The sequence below is a fragment of the Rhinatrema bivittatum genome, chromosome 7 (assembly GCF_901001135.1).
Source record: "Rhinatrema bivittatum chromosome 7, aRhiBiv1.1, whole genome shotgun sequence".
Taxonomy (NCBI): Eukaryota; Metazoa; Chordata; class Amphibia; order Gymnophiona; family Rhinatrematidae; genus Rhinatrema; species Rhinatrema bivittatum.
In genome coordinates this window covers 120138667-120155799 of record NC_042621.1, presented here as the reverse complement: position 1 = coordinate 120155799, position 17133 = coordinate 120138667, and the positions used below count along the sequence as shown (strand labels likewise).

Genomic DNA, 17133 nt, shown 5'->3' with positions numbered 1-17133 from the left:
GCGGCAACTGAAGTCAAGTATTTCTACATCCCAGCGCTGCTGTTGTGTTGTTGTTGAAGAAAAACAAATGTGAGAACAGTGCCATTCGCGGATGAGGGGGGGCGGGTGAGGGGAGAATCAGGTTTGGCACGTCTTTGCAGTCCTGCTCGCGTGCCCGCCCTCAGCTCTGCTCCTGTAAAGCAATAAACACGCTCCCTCAACTCCTGGGCTCTTTGCATCACCCGGAGGCAGGAAGGGGGCGGGGTTCGGCGTTGTAACCAGGCAGGATAGAACGTTCCGAACGTGCTCCGGGCGCTGATTGGCAGAGCGGGGCGCGCTCCTCCCGGGGAGCGCGGCCTGGGTGAGCGATGGTTTGACGGGGCGTTCCAGGCGCGGGGCCCCAGCGGCTGGCCTATATAAGAGGACGAGGTGGGCAGGTTTTGCGTTGTGTCACTGGGTATCGGGAGATCGCCGAGAATCGAGTCCAGGATCGGCCGGGCGCTCGTGGGTGGCAGGTCCTGCACTGTAAGTACATCCTGCCGGCGGGTTTTATCTTACAGTTTAACTTGAAGATATAAAGAAAAAGAGAGATCGGAGGTTGCCGTGCTATGGGGTTGACTCTACGCACCGTTGCAAGGAATAGTGGTTCTCTTCGTGCATCTATGCGCACCGTTGCAAGGAATAGTGGTTCTCTTTGTGCAAGTAAAAATAACGATTTATTTTATAGTGAAAACAATGGGGAGACTATTGATTCGCTGATACTGGGGCAAAAAAAATATTGTCTTTCTATATTTTCCGCAGTTTACTCCTTTGCGGTTTCTCAGCGCCTCTCATCACTGTCTCTTAAGGAGCTTCTCCGTCGGTTGCGTAGCGTGTGCTGTCCGTGCTCCGGTCATGACTGACTCGGCTTTGGCTTTTCTCTTTGCAGTACTCCTCCTTGCACTTGCTCTTCAGAGGCTGCCGGCAGCCATGCAAGCCCTGTGGGGGAGCCTCGCCACGTCTCTGCCCCCTTCGCCCACTCGGGGAGATGACCCCTCGCTGCAGCACTTCTCCTTCGATGAGCGATGCCAGCACGATGGGAGCCTGCTGAGTTCCGACTGCGAGTCCCTCGGCGACTCGGACGACGGTAAGTGTGCCCGGCTAACTGAGTCACTGGGACTTCCAGCACCACTGGGCTGGCATCTTAAAAGCATCAAACTGCCTTGTTTCTTTGCCCTGTTTCCAATTCGAGTGTAGTTCCTTGTTTTTCCTTGTCTTACATTTTGGGGGGAAAAACTTGCACTTTTTGTGGCCCTCTTTACAGTTTATCAAAGGAACTCAAGTTGGGCTTACATTTGTATGTAACTTTCAAGGGGCTTGGATGAGCATTCCCCAGTGTAATTAGATTTATAACACTGATCATGGATAAACAGGAAGAATGTGTTTCAAAAACTTAAATGCGAATATTATCAGATGTTAAATAGAGCAGAATACAGCCCTTTTTTTTTTTCGTTTCCTTTCGTTAGCTTTCTCTTGTCCAGCCAGGCTCCTGGCTGTACAGGATTTGGGCTATAGCAGCATGAACCCTTCATACCTTAGTTCCCCCCCCCCCCCCCCCCAATTTGATGTTTGCATCCCCTGACTACTTAGGAGCCATAACCTCAGCTCCTTTCAGGATCTGGCTGCCATGGACCCCCCTCCCCTGCCAAGTCTGGCCATTAGGTGTTGCTTTATAGAGATGGCTCACATTAGGGACTAAGAGTCCTGCCTCTGCAGTATCTCCAGCCCAGCTGGCCTACGGGCTGATACAGTAAAAATGCGGGAGAGCAGGCAAGCGCCTGCTCTCCCAGCGCGCGCACAGGCCACTCTCCTATGCGTGCGATACAGAATTTTAATTAGTGAGCAGAAGACCTGATCATGAATAGAAGCTGGGTACAGCATTTGCCACTGGAGCCATTGGGCTGGCTCTAGAAAATAGTTTGTTTTGTTGTTTACTTTGTTGCCAATTAAATGTTCTAAATTTTTTTGACTAGTACTGATACCTCTTTTTTTAAAGTAAGCAGATCCTGTTGAAGCACTATTAGGGGTAGATTTTAAAAAAGCGCGCCTTCGCGTACTTTTGTTGGCGCATCAGGCGCCAACAAAAGTACGCTGGATTTTAGTAGATACGCGCGTATCCGCTAAAATCCTGGATCGGCGCGCGCAAGGCTGCCGATTTCGTGTAGCCGGCGCACGCCAAGCCGCGCAGCCTGCCGCCGTTCCCGGAGCGGCCTCGGAGGGAACTCGCTTTCGCCTTCCCCTCCCTTCTTCTATCTAACCCACCCCCCCGGCCCTATCTAGACCCCCCCCCTACCTTTGTCGGGGGATTTATGCCTCCCGGAGGGAGAAGTAAATCCCAGCGGGCCGCTAGCGTGCCGAGACGCGACCTGGGGGCGGTTCCGGAGGGCGCGGCCATGCCCCCGGGCCGAAACCACGCCCCTGGGCCCGCCTCCAAACCGCCGTGCCGATCCGACACGCCCCTGACACGCCCTCCCTCGAAAAACCCTGGGACTTACGCGAGTCCCGGGGCTCTGCGCGCGCTGGTAGGCTTATGGAACATAGGCGCACCAGCGCGCAAGGCCCTGCTCGCGTAAATCCGGGCGGATTTACGCGAGCAGGGCTCTTAAAATCCGCCCCTTAGGGTCTTACATGAGATGTTATAAGAGCCATTGTTGGGTGAGGGAAGAGGCTAGGTGACCTGCAACTGATTACAGATTTACCTGTTCTAGCAATCTTTAAATGTGTATCTCTTGGATAACGTTACCGACAGTTATCAAGTTAGTATGCAACTAAACTGGTCACTTCGTGAAACTTCTGTTGTAATTTGCTTAATTGATGTTCAGATAATGGTGGGCTGTCTTCTTGGCATCTAGTAACATTTTAGCATATGACATTGTAAAAGTGATCAAACCCCATCCAGGTGTGTAGGAGTAATCCTGCTTCTGTGACTCTTGCAGATACTGACCTTCTGGATAAGGTTTCTCAGACGGACTGCGACCTGTTAAGTGACCCTGAAGATGAATTGCTCTGTTCCCTCCTGCTGAAGAGGATCCGCCGCTGCCTAGCCAAAGCCAAGATCAGCTCCCTGAGGTGCTCCGGACTGCTCATCCCAGACCAGCTCCTGCAGCTTGTAGGTCAAGAACTGCTACACCTGGCCTTTAGTGAGCCCTGCGGCCTGAGGGGAGCGCTGATCCACCTCTGCGTGGCACACAGGCAGCAGTGTCACGAGGTGGGCCAGGTGACTGTGGAGCCCTCCGTGGTTCCCACCTTCCAGCTGACTTTATTGCTGAGGTTGGACTCCAGGCTGTGGCCCCGGATCCAGGGCCTCTTCAGTTCTAGGCCAGCTCTTGTGCCAGGATTCATGGTCCTCAAAAAGAAGCTGTATAGTTCAGAAGAGCTTCTGGTGGAGGAATGTTGAAAGGCTAGTCAGTATGGGAAAAAAAAAAATAAATAAAAAATAACTGACACGACACAAGTATTCATCAGACCGGAAGCTTCTCTGCTGAGACAAATGGCTATGCCACAGATTCAATATGATGAAAAATGTGCTGCTGTTAGTGAATCTCAGTGGGTCTGAACTGTAGGAGGGCATAGATAGTAAGGATTTGTGAAGTATGTGGTGCTATAGTAAAAGGGGTGTCAAAACTTTTTTGTTTTCTTAAGATGTGGCAGCTGCTACTGTTCTACTCTGGTGTAGAGCACCAGGAACCTGTGTTTTTTAAAGAACGCCATGTTACATGTCGACTGGAATCTACAGTGTTTTTAGTGAAGAGAGAAACCAGTGGGCTAAAGTGGAATGCTCACCGCGTCTTCCAAGCTTAACTCTGTTGCTGAGAGAGTGTGCTACAAATACCAAGTGATTGGTAGCTTTTTGATAACTTTTTTTTTTTTTTTCCCTCTTCCCCCTGAATGATTGCAAGGAGGTAGATCGGAGCTAGTGAGAGCAGCCGGCCTGCTGCTGGGGTGGATTGAGCTTGATCTTTTGAGCTGACAACTGCAAATTTTCTCACTTTTAGCCAGCCTCTAAAAGGGCTGGGGCACTTCTAGCAGCTTGACCAAGCCAGAGCAGCCCCAGACTATGCACACTAGCTGTCATAGCACTATTCCATGTCTAGTCTGAATGCTTGCAGAAGGGGGAAGAGCCAAAAGCACTACAGTGCACACAAGAGGCCAGTAGCCAGGGAAAATGTCTTCTAGCAGAATCGACTGCTAGTGTAAGCATTGCACAGGAGTTACTTTTGGGGAACAAGAGCTTCGTTTTGTTATAACAAAGATGCATCAAGAAACCTGCTGCCTTTTATTCATGTTTCCTGAATGATATAAAGTGCTTCCATTGATTAACACTTTACATAAAAATGCTTGATGTTCAAGTATTGCAATCCACACACTGTGGCTTTTTTATGGTTTCTAATAAAAAGATGAAACTTAAGCTATATGGTTTGACTCCTAATTTATGTCCTACTTCAAAGTATTACTTGGTTTTGCCAGGGTGTTTCTGGCTTGGTGTACCTTAAGGCCGGATCCGGTATGCCATGAAAGTCACCAATACCCCGTGCTCAGAGCAGAGCCCAGGCAATAAGTCAGCTGCGGTGGCCCACATGGAGCTGATTTCTGAGAATGTGTAATCATGCATGCCCCTTAGCTGCAGCTTGAGCCCTGGACAATGGTGAGCAGGCATAGCTCCTCCCTCTTCTGCCACCTTAAGAGCTCGTCCAACCCTGTCTTTCACTCAGGCTGAGTGAGAAAGAGAGAATGGGCATTGATCATGGGATGTGACTCACGTTTTGGGAGCAGCACAGTGGAAGAGATCTGAACCAGCTACCCATGCTACACCACCTTTTCTCCTTTCTCCTGTACTTCCATATAAACTATGTTCCATTCTGGTGGATTCATAAGTGTCTCTGCCCCCCCTCACTCCCTTCTTTAAAATTTGACAGACTGCTGGTGGGTCTTCAGTGCTTCCCTAGCTCTCTTGGCCATGTGAGTCTTCATGGTCTGCTTGGAGGAGATTAGTAGGCCACACATTTTTAGGTAATGTAGGTGAGCCTTGGGCTTCAAAAGTTTGGAAAACAGTTAACCCTCTACTTATGGGCAAGGTTTTATTGTGACTATTACAATGACAGAAAAGTACCATTCTGAGTCTTCAGCACCTACAATGGCAGGGTGTGATGGACAGTGCAGAAGGACCATATCCTAAAATGGTGTATGCTTGTGCCAGGGCTCTAGGTGAGCAGGAGCTCTACATCTCCTCTCCAGGCTTCTACTTAAGGTCTTGGCACTAAAAACTTAATTCCTATAGCAAATTATCTAACAGTGCAGTGCAACAGGATCTTTCAGATTCTATTAATGTTTCTCTTTAGAAGAGGCTTCTGTAACCTTCAGGATGTTTTGTGCTGCTGCTTCAATAAAAGCTATTGCAACCAATGTAGCTATATGCTTGATAACCTCCCCGCCATGTTTCCAAGTAATATTCCTGTCTCTAAACTTATTTAAAAAAAAATACTCACTAATTATTTGGTGACTATAAATTTGCAGTAGGAACTGCTGGGCTGATCCTCAGAGCTCCATCCAGGCCTTGCTCTCCCCTTGGGGTAGGTCTGTGCCAGGGTGTACATCAGAAATAAGACATTAGGCATCTGACAGGAGGCATGGTGTGGATGCTTCTGAGGCCATTGGAGTTGGGATTTGAATTGGTGGCCTAACAAATGAGAGGCTGTGTGACTCCTTGACCATTCTGAGCCATTTAGTCCCCATACTCTTGTATGAAAATACATCACAGACTGGGCTTGGAAGGAGATCCTTAAAATAAGATGTGGACAGAATAGAATTACATACCTCACACACAAAAAAATGGCATAAAAATGTAAGCTATACCCTGGTTGCTCTTCCTTATTGCAATAGCAAAAGAGTAAATAAACTATTTTTTTGAAAGTTATATTATACTGCTTTAGCTACCTGGGTGGTGATCAGGTGGGAGGAAGGCTAGATACTCATTTTTTTTTAATGGAAAAAAACAAATGATATTGGTGGCAGCCACTCTACCCATGCAGTCCAGGCCTGTTGGCTTTATGTGGGCAGACTCTTGTCCTCACTTTGTTCTTATGGCCAAGAATCCTTACTGCAGTCCTTTAAGGAAACTACAAGAAACAAGCAGCTCTTTCTCCTCCTTCCTCCCTGATAGAAGTAAAACAATTCTCTTTAATTTCTCTGTTGCCATGTGTGGCATCCTCCAGATATCTCAAGATTCCTGGAGTTCTGCCATCTTGAAAGAACATGCAGTAGCAGCAGCCAGTGATTGATCAAAGCCATGTAAGCACACACACACACACACACACACAGAGGAATGGGTTCTTCCCCCAGGCAGAAGGACTGATGGATGGGAGCAGGTGACCATTGGCTGGGCAGGCCACATTGTAGTCAGGTGGCTTGCACGAGGAGGGCAGCACCCCATGGTGTGTACCAGTGTCTGTATCTGGGCTGCCAATGATAATCTCTAGCGAGCAGGAAAGGAAAACCGGCAACAGCTAAGCCAGGTTCAGTTCTCACATTCTATCTCGGACTTCTTTATAATTCATACCCCAGGAACTGAAGCGGATCTCCTGCCAGGTCCCCTAGACGGGGGTTCCAGCTAATATGGTAAGAAATCTCTAAATGAAACACAAAGGCAGTGCCCATTTGTAAACCATGTGTAGCCTAACCTTCAAGGATGCAGATACGGCTATGTTTCGTACACACTGATCTGTCCTGGCCAGGCATTGTTCCGGCCAAGAATTTGGGTTCCTGGAGCAATCATTACAAGATTCCCAGAATAGGAGCCTGGGCCCCTGCGGCTGCCACTCCAAGCATCAAAACAGGAACCCGAGCCCCACCAGTAGTTATTCTAAGGAGATCCACAACTCCCATATTTCACTTGTGTAGAAATGTGAGTAAATCAGTCACTGACTGACATCATTTGTTTCTATTTCCTTTCAGTGGGTCAATGTGATCTTGAGTGAAATATTGCCAATTAGATGATTATATGTCTGTAGAAGCCAGGGCTACTGACTGCCCCCCCTCTGCTGTCTACCGCCAGCTTTCGCACCGGGAACGAGGAAGAGGGGGTGTGCAGTTTCCCTTATTCACGGGGCATAGATCAGGGCTCATCCTGCAGGTCAATGTGTCCAGTTAACAAGTCCACTAACAGATTGTTGGGCACACTGAGGTACTCAGTACAACTAGGATATGTTAGTTACACATTCTCCGTTCAATTCTCTTCTAAGAGTGCTGCTTCATCCATAAGAAAGCAGAGGAAGAATAAATACTTTGAAAGGACGCCTTACAGCTGTATATGCAGGAAGAGGTCTCCTGCTGCTTACGGCATATGATCGGGGGGAGACCTTGCTGAGGGGAACAGGCAGGAGAAGCTTGGATAGGAGACATGCGCTCGCCCCTCGCTGCTGTGAGACTGAGGAGGAAGCCGAGGCCCCAGACCGAGGAGTTAACTGTTCGTAGCTGTTAAAGCTTTGCTGCTCACTCCGCGCTCCTTGGGCCGTAAGGAGGAAAAGGCAGACCTGACCGACACCCTCGAGGGGAGTCAGCCTGTCTGCTTTTCAGGCCATCCCTCATGCATATGCAGGAGATATATTTGCATGCACTATCTCAGCTACATGCAGATCGAGCTCCTGCATATGCATGAGGGATAGCTTGAAAAAGAGACCTGCCAGTCGCTCTGGAGAATTGCTGCTGCTGCTTGATATCCCTACTTTGGAAGCTGTGCAAATCCGTTGTACCCTGGGGATTTATGCAGTAGAATTATCGACCGGGTACTTAAATAAAAATTGTCTAAACAGGCTGATCTACTCCTGCTTTTGTTACTTGGCACGTAGAGCTTTATCCTGGTTTTTTTTTCCCCCCCTTAGAGGAATCAAGTCTATGCATGCACTCAGGTAAAAACCAGGAGTGGAGCAGCCTTAAAAATAAGGGAGCCAGTTGTTAACCCTGGATTTTGGAAAGGCCAGATCATTCAATGGGATTTTCCGGCTTGGCTACCCTTGATGTGTAAATCAGTCCGGGTTGTATTTCTGCGCTGCTCCTTAATAACCTGGGGTGGAGCTCACAGCTCATTGCTCCTAGATGGCTATTTGAAACCGCCTCAATGCCAGTGAGTGCCTCCTGCTCACGGTGGCTGTGGTTTTTGTGGGCGTTACAAATGGATTGCTCTAGGGGTCTGCATCGAGGGGAACCTTTTCCCTCGCTGCCAGTGGCTCTCCTACAAGTAAGGAGGAGGGGCTGAGCCAAGTCCTGATTGATGGGTATAATACTTATCCTACCTGGCAGTAAAGATATTATAGTAGTAAAACAATAAAAATCACACACACACACACAAACAAGGTACATTGTATTTTTCTTTCAGCTATAACTGAGAAAAATATTAATTACATAAATATATGTAATAGAAATGTGTTATTTGCTTGAAATGTAATGAAGAGAAGGTAAGTTACAAAACAGGTTAGGTTGGCTTAAGTGAAGTAATTGTTTACTTAAAATAAATATTCCTATTCCCTAGTGTCTGTGCCAATGCGAACATATATTTCTAACCTATGTTGACTTGACTTGTCCAGCTGTGGTGGTGCAACGCTATCATACAAGGCTGCGTGTCATTTCAAAACCTTCTCTTTAGCTGCTCTTATGTAATGAAAGGAGAGCCTACTGCAGTGTTTACCACTGCCGGCTCCCCGTGTCAGGTGTCACATGTAGAGCAGCAGTTCAGCACCCAGACCTGAAAAGCAGACTCGAGGAAGAAGGTTTTTATGGAAAAATCTTTCTGTAGCTATTATTACACACATAACTTCTCAAAATAAGAACAGCATATGTACAATTAGTACCAGATCAGCTCAAATCAATTCGTCCTAGTCCCCTGAAAACCCATCCAAGCCCATAATCCTCCCCCACAATCCCACCCCGGCCTTCAGGAAAGGGGGAACACCTTTGTAAAATATAAGGAATAAAATGCATGAGGCGAGAAAGGAGACTTAAGAATAAGACAATCCCCAAACTGATGTTCTACAGACTCTAGTTAGCTAGGGTTGCCAGATGGCCTCAGCTCTTCGGGGACAGTCCTGACTGATGTCCAAATCCATAGCAACAGAAAAAAACTAATAGCAGTTAAAGGCCATAAGGCCTGACCAATTTGCTCGTCTCCATCTCACCTAGCACAGACCCTAATCAGTCCTCGGCATTTCAGTTCTTCTCGCCCCCAGAAATCCCCTTGCTTGTCCCACGCTTTCTTGACATCTGACACCTTTATTGTCTCCACCACCTCTAATGGGAGACCGCTCCATGGATCCACTGCCCTTTCCGTGAAAAAAAAACAAAAACACAACAACTCAGCTTGCTACTGTCTTTCCCCTTTCCTGTCATTCTCAAGCTTTCCTTCCTTTGGAAAAGTCCTGCCTCCTGTGTATTTATTCCCAATACTAGGGTTAAGGTACACAAAACAACTTTCCTTGGTAGTTTCCAGCCTCCTAAACTCTTTAGGTGATGGAATAATTAGTAATTATTGGTGTTTGATTGGGACAATAAGGATTGATTAAAAAATAGCAAGATAAGACCCTGCTACACATGTAAAAGCTTTGAATGTTAGACAAACTATTTTAAAAGTAATATGTGACGCGTGTGAATACTGGCAACCAGTGAAGCTCAGCTAAGAGTGTGGTCACATGATCATATTTATTTTTGCCCAAAATCAGTTTAGCAGAGGTATTTTGAACTAACTGTGTAACCTTTGGATGGATAGTTGTAACAATGAGGCTATTAGCTATTCTCCCCGATTAAAAAAAAAAAAGTGCACCTCATGAGCACATTTTTATTCTCAGAAATTAAAGCCTTCTCAGAGCAGGCGTTCATGTTTGAGCAGCCCAAAAAGTGTACAGAAAAGCAGAAAATATTGCTTTTCTGTACTTCCTATGACTTAATATCGTGGCAATATTAAGTCGGAGGAACAAAAAGGAGGACAACCTTTAAAAAAAATTTTTTTTTTTAAATGTGCAGGCAGTCAGGTTAGGAAAAGGAATGCTCAATTAACAAGCTGGTAAAACTGAGCATCTGTTTTCCTAAATGACTGACGGCCGACCTTCCCTGGGCACCTGCTGCTGAGGAGATGCTAGGGGCACACTATTTCCCCTACAGCCTCCTTTTTACTGCGGCAGCCGATTTAAATATCAAATCGGGCGCCCCAGAGAGGTTGATCGGCGCGCGTTGGGAGAGCGGGCGCTGCCACCTTGTCACTCTGTTTGACCACCTTTAGATCATCCGATATGATAACCCACAGATCCCTCTCTTGTTTAGTACGTTTTGTACTTTACCTTTGGGTTTCTGTTCCCCAAATGTGCCCAAATACATGAATTTGTAGTTCAGATTTACCTGGAGCCATCTGGTAACCCTCATTCAGTGCTTCCATTTTAACCTCTCATTGACAAGCCCCAGAGACTGAAAATGGTAAATGTTAATTTTGTGGATTAGCTCAATACATCGGCCTGATAACCAATATACTAGAAGAGTATCCCTCCTAAAGACAGAAAGCTGGTAAACGAGGGCAGTGAGAAGGTCCCTTAAGGATTAATTATTTGGGCAGTATGATGACTAGCAATGGCAGAGGCAGCCATGAACTGTCTCCCATCAGTGGATGTCACGGAAACCTAGACTGAAACACATATACTGACTCACTCCTGCTTCAGACAGCAGACTTCAATGAGGTGGCACATATTCTAAGGCACCTAGCACCTGAATCTAGGGTCACGCCCTTCCAGCTCTGTGCCCAGCCATGATGTCATTGAAACCTCTATAACTTGTTCTCTGAGTCACTATGAGTGCAGAGGGAGATCACACCACCCACAACCATTCCAACACATCAGCTGAAAAACAGGATACATCCGCTTAGAAAGGAGGTGGAGCTAGCTACCCTGTTCAGTCCAACACTGATGGCCTTTTTCTAAAGCAAGATGTCGTCTTACATAACAAATTGGCAGGAGGAAGTGAAGTATGTTCCTTCTCCTAATTTTTCTCTGAGGCATTTGGATAGTGGATATTCTGTTAGCGAAGATGTTTTTATGTTATTTTGTGTCTTGTTATTATTGATTGTTTTAATGTTGATTTTATGATGTTACAACTTTGTAATTTGCCTAGCACAATTTTTTTTCCACTGTAGGTAGAAAGATAAATGCATAAATAAATATGTTCCATTGTCAAATCTATAATTGTAAAATACTTTTATATATACTGACTCAGTTCTAATCCACAATATCTTTAAATCAAATGTCAACACAGTTACTCAAATAGCCATACTGAATAGCTCATGTGCAGGTGTGTTAACACTGTGATATATAACCAACCCCCTCAGTTTCTGCAGTAAGAATTAGAAAACTCAATGGCAAAGTTTCTGAAATTCTGTAGCAAATATGTGGAACACTTGCATCATTTTGTACAGTAATTAATATACATTGTATTTTACTTCATAAAAATAAAGTTGTTTTCCAACACTCATGTGTCTGTATGTTTATTTATTTATTTATTTAGGATTTTTATATACCGGCATTCGAGACCGCAGTCACATCATGCTGGTTCACATAAAACAGGAGTGCATAATAAACATAAACTAGAACAGTGGTGTGGAAAAGGCAGTTACATGTAACAGGGTGATTAGAACTTGGTGGAGAAGGAAGAGAAAGGACAGGTTATTAATTCAAACAAGGTTAACGATAGTGGAGATAGTGGAGATAGTGGAGATAATGTATGTTGAATTTTGGGATGATTTTCAAGTGGAAGGATAAGGTTCTCAGATATCAATCTATTGGGGAGAAAGATTGCTCTATGCAGGGAGGGGATCTCAGGAATGGGGAAGGGGAGGGAGAGCTAAAAAGAACTGTGAATAGGAATAGGGAGTGGGGACTAGGAAAGGGAGAAGAGGAGGGAGGATAAAAAAATACTGCATCCCATAAAACATGAAATACCAGCTGGCATTTTATGAATATGGGATTTTGGCATGCAGCTGTTTTTGGAGTGGTTTTTTGTTTACCTAGGATGATAACAGTATGAAAGGTTGTCATTTATAACCAGAACACATTTTTAGAATGACTGGGTTTTTTCCTCCTTAATTATTGTTTTATCAAAAGTTTAAAAGGCTTTCTTCTTGTTTAATTATATATAAAAATATATATTTTTTTCTAATAGTGGATCCTTCAGTTATGTTGTGCCTATCTCACCACCCCCATCACGCCGCCTCCTACCGGCTCCAGTCAAACTAGTTTGAGCTAGGATGTAGGGGTTGCTCTCCATTTCTCTCTATGCATGAATAGCCTTTTTAACTCGGTGAAGTTTAAGCATCCTGCTAATGCAAAATGTCACTACTTCCACTGACTTAGACAAGATCATATGGCACAGCATAGAAATCACCATTATCAGATAGATTGTTCCCCGATTCCAGGGATGATATTCAGATTACCGGTAGCAGCTGACCTCGTGCCGTCAAACATTTTCTCTCTGAATTTTTTAGAAGAGTATTTTATAAAGCAAACATGCAGTACTGTATGTGTACAATACTATACTGCACCCTCCCCCCTCCCCGAAGCACTACTGCCCTGAGTCGTCAGAATATTACTCTGAAGTGAACTCCATCAGTCTTTCCACGCAAAGGTCCACCTGGGCGCGTCCATGCCTGTTGGTAAATTCACTGCTTTTAGATGAAGGCATTTCTAGATTAAAGCCACTGTGACTGTGGCACACTTGGACATAAAGTCCTTGACAGGCTGCTCCCATCCTCCACCCCCCGTTCTGGGAAATTGTCATTTTTGGGGTATACTTGATATTTTGAAAAACCCAGATTTGCACCAGATTGGATATAAGTGTTCTTCTGTTAAGAGGCACAAACTGCAAGTACCTCTTAGAGGGAAGGAGGGGAGGGCAGCCAGGGAGGAGCTAGGAAGAAAAGTCAAACCTTGACACTTACATCGCTCTCCAAAATTAAAAGTCCAGAGCTTCCAATTTTGCCAAGTAATCGAGCAGCAAGTGGGGATAGAGGAGCTAGAGAGGAAAAAAAAAAGAGATCTGCCTGTGCCCATAGTGAGAAAATCCCCAACCTAATCTCTCCTGCCCTTACCCCGATGTCCAAGCACTGGGCTGGCACGCACGTGTCCAAGGGGCTTCCTGGACCACGGATACACAGTTTGACTCGAGCCGGTAGGGGGCGGCAGGACGGACGGGTTGCTCATCAGTGAAATATCCTGCCGGCAAGTGCTGAGCTGCCACTGCCGCCGCTGCCACGGCGGCGGCTGTCTCTTCTCTTTCGCTGCCGTGGCTGCTGCCCCTGGCACCCTAGGCCCCCCCGTCTAGTGCTTCCGCCGGTCCTGCTCATACCTCACCCCCAAGCTGCTATTTCACCACACGCCGGGAACAGCTATTTCTGCGCCGGGTCAGATATTCTGAATTATACCCCCCTCCTCAACTTATCAGTGACTGCTCCAGCTCAGCGCTTTCTGGTCCCTCTGGCTCTTCACCTATCCCCTTTCCTGCCACTGAGTCGGCTGTAAGCAGGAGAAAAGCAGCAATGCCTCAGACTGTATCCTGCTCCTCTTCTGCTGGGAGCCAGGTTCATGGTTTAGGCTGCACAGGACATAATAAAGATATTTGTGGTGTCTCACATGGTTCAAACCCTGAACCTGGCTCCTGGTAGCTGGGGAGGATGAAGTAGCCTGGGGCACGGCTGCTGTCCTTCTATTGATGGCCAGTTTGGCGGATGGTAAGGGGGGGAGGAGAGGGGGAGAGAGGGGATTGGCTGGGGAAGAGAAGAATAAAAGGGAGTGGGAGGGAGCGAGGTTTGTGCATGCACTCACCTGGTCAGTTTCTCGCCCTGGCCTGGTTCACATGGGACGGATCAGATTTTGCAGCTCCTGCCACAGTTGTAATCGCAGAAAACCAGGATTTCCCCCTCATCCCCTTTTCCCCGAAGCCATTCCCCATTCTCACCCTCACCCTCTCCTCCTTCCCTTACCCTCTGCCAAGATGGCCATCAATAGAAGGATAGACAGATATCTAACTGAGCATTCGGTATAAAAATGAAAACTGACAAAATAATTGAGGAAGATATTTTTGGGAAAATTTCACCCAACTTAATCTTTCCTTCCAGTACCTAGGGGAGGGACTATTCAGTTTCTTCCACGCTGTTTCTCTTCTCCTATGGCCCTTGACATGCCTCTCTCTTCCTAGTGCCAGGAGAGGGAATCCTCCAGGCCTGTACCTACTTCTCTCTCCACTTTGGTCCCAGAGAGTGCACCCTCTGGGCTTATCCAACTCTGCTATCTTATTAGACCTCAGAGAGGGGATCCCAAGCCCCACATTCACTGTCTCTCTCTTCTTGTGGCTCCAGGTTAGCTGTTTCCCTTCTTCCAGGACCCAATGAAAGGATAAGAATATAAGAAATTGCCATACTGGGTCAGACCAAAGGTCCAACAAGCCCAGCATCCTATTTCCAAAAGTGGCCAATCCAGGCTACAAGTACCTGGCAAGTACCCAAACACTAAGAAGATCCCGTGCTACTGATGCCAGTAATAGCAGTGGCTATTCTCTACGTCAACTTGATTAATAGCAGTTAATGGATTCTCCAAGAACTTATCCAAACCTTTTTTAAAACCCAGCTGTACTAACTGCAGTAACCACATCCTCTGGCAACAAATTCCAGAGCTTAATTGTGCATTGAGTGAAAAATAATTTTCTTCAATTAGTTTTAAATGTGCTACTTGCTAACTTCATGGAGTGCCCCTGGTCCTTCTATTATCCGAAAGAGTAAATAACCGATTCACATTTACCCATTCTAGACCTCTCATGATTTTAAAGACCTCTATCATATCCCCCCTCAGACATCTCTTCTCCAAGCTGAAAAGTCCTAACTTCTTTAGTCTTTCCTCATAGGGGAGCTGTTCCATTCCCTTTATCATTTTGATTGCCCTTCTCTGTACCTTCACCATTGCAACTATATCTTTTCTGAGATGCAGTAACCAGAATTGTACGCATACTCAAGGTGCGGTCTCACCATGGAGCGATACAGAGGCATTATGACATTTTCCATTTTATTCACCATTCCCTTCCTAATAATTCCTAATATTCTGTTTGCTTTTTTGACTGCTGCAGCACACTGAGCCATCTATTTCAATGTATTATCCACTATGACGCCTAGATCTTTTTCCCGGGTGGTAGCTCCTAATATGGAACCTAACATTGAGTAACTACAGCATGGATTATTTTTCCTTTTCTGCATCAACTTGCACTTGTCCACATTAAATTTCATCTGCCATTTGGATGCCCAGTCTTCCAGTCTTGCATGTCCTCCTGCAATTTATCACATCTGCTTGTGATTTAACTACTCTGAATAATTTTGTATCATCTGTAAATTTGATTACCTCACTCGTCGTATTCCTTTCCAGATCATTCATAAATATACTGAAAAGTACCAGTGCAAGTACAGATCCCTGAGGCACTCCACTGTTTACCCTTTTCCACTGAGAAAATTGACCATTTAATCCTACTCTCTGTTTCCTGTCTTTTAACCAGTTTATAATCCACGAAAGGACACCGCCTCTTATCCCATGACTTTTTAGTTTCCTTAGAAGCCTCTCATGAGGAAATTTGTGAAAATTCAAATACAGTACATCTACTGACTCACCTTTATCCACGTTTATTAATCCCTTCAAAAAAATGAAGCAGATTTGTGAGGCAAGACTTCCCTTGGGTAAATCCATGCTGACTGTGTTCGTTTAAACCATATCTTTCTATATGCTCTGTGATTTTGATCTTTAGAATAGTTTTCACTATTTTTCCCAGCTCTGAAGTTAGGCTCACTGGTCTATAGTATCTTGGATCCCCCTGGAACCCTTTTTAAATTTTGGGGTTATATTGGACACCCTCCAGTCTTCAGGTCAATGGATGATTTTAATGACAGGATACAAATTTTAACTAATAGATCTGAGATTTCATTTTTGAGTACCTTCAGAACCCTAGGATGCATACCATCCGGTCCAGGAGATTTGTTATTCTTTAGCTATCAATCAGGCCTACTACATCTTCCAGGTTCACAGTGATTTGGTTCAGTTCATCTGACTCAGGGCTGACTAGGTGACACCAGAGCCTGAATGAAGTGGCCATTTTTTTTTTTTTTTTTACAATGGCTACAGTAACATCTACCAAACAGAATTTTTTGTTTGATCATTTTTAGATTGTACATAATTTTAAAAAAGACAATAAGTTCTACTCAGAACTAAAGGAGCCTGCTTTCCAGGCTATGCAACTGCCAGCCAGTGGTGGCCTTACTGCTGGGGTAGCCTGGGAAGTTCCTGTTGCTTGCCTGGGTCTGATAAGCCCCCACCATCAACATGGCCCATTTGCCTGGAAGTTACCCCTGCCTTAAGGGTAACTGAAGCCTGGGCCTGCTGCCTCCAACCCTCTCCCCAACCACCCTAGCTGCTGAAGATGGGGTCTGCTCCCTTAGAGGCCCCAGCACCACTGCTGAAGTCACTTCCTCCACTGCTTGCTTGGGAACCTCTGCTGCCTGAGGGAGAGGGAAAGCCATGTTTATCCCTGGTTATGAGATTTTTTATTTTATTTATTTATTTTATTTGTAAATTTTTCTATACCGTCATTTGGCACTTGCTGTCACAACGGGTTACAAACACAAGTACTTTGTGACCTGGACTGGTCACCGTCAGAGGCAAGATGTTAGGCTTGATAGACCTTTGGTCTGACCCAGTATGGCATTTCTTATCTTCTTATGAGAGACAGCCACAAGGACACATTTTTTTGGTGTGGTGGGAGGTGTTTTGTTACCCATAGAAAAGCATGGCCAATATTTATGGTGGTAAGATGGAAGATGTTGTGTTGGGGCCTCATAATGCAAACTATGGTGCATTATTGAAGTGAAATATATTGTGAAAACTGTTCATTTTATTCTTGTTTAGACTAGGCTGGTTGGGAATAAAGAGAATATGGGGGCCACATCCTTGACTTTTACCGAGGACCCTAGTGGTTTGTGGATATGCATGGATCCAAGCCCAACCCACCCTGTCACACACACACACACACACACACATGCACACTGTCTCTCTCTTTCTCTCT

General features: G+C 45.6%; 1 protein-coding gene across 1 annotated transcript; it reads left to right on the top strand.

The window, feature by feature from the left end:
• The first annotated feature begins 240 nt into the window (after positions 1–240).
• On the top strand, positions 241–4426 carry DDIT4 (DNA damage inducible transcript 4). The gene is made up of 3 exons (XM_029609027.1): positions 241–504; positions 908–1105; positions 2955–4426. Exons 2-3 carry the CDS (start codon positions 949–951, stop codon positions 3413–3415), a joined length of 618 nt encoding a protein of 205 aa, XP_029464887.1. The 5' UTR covers positions 241–504; positions 908–948; the 3' UTR covers positions 3416–4426.
• Positions 4427–17133: the final 12707 nt, after the last annotated feature.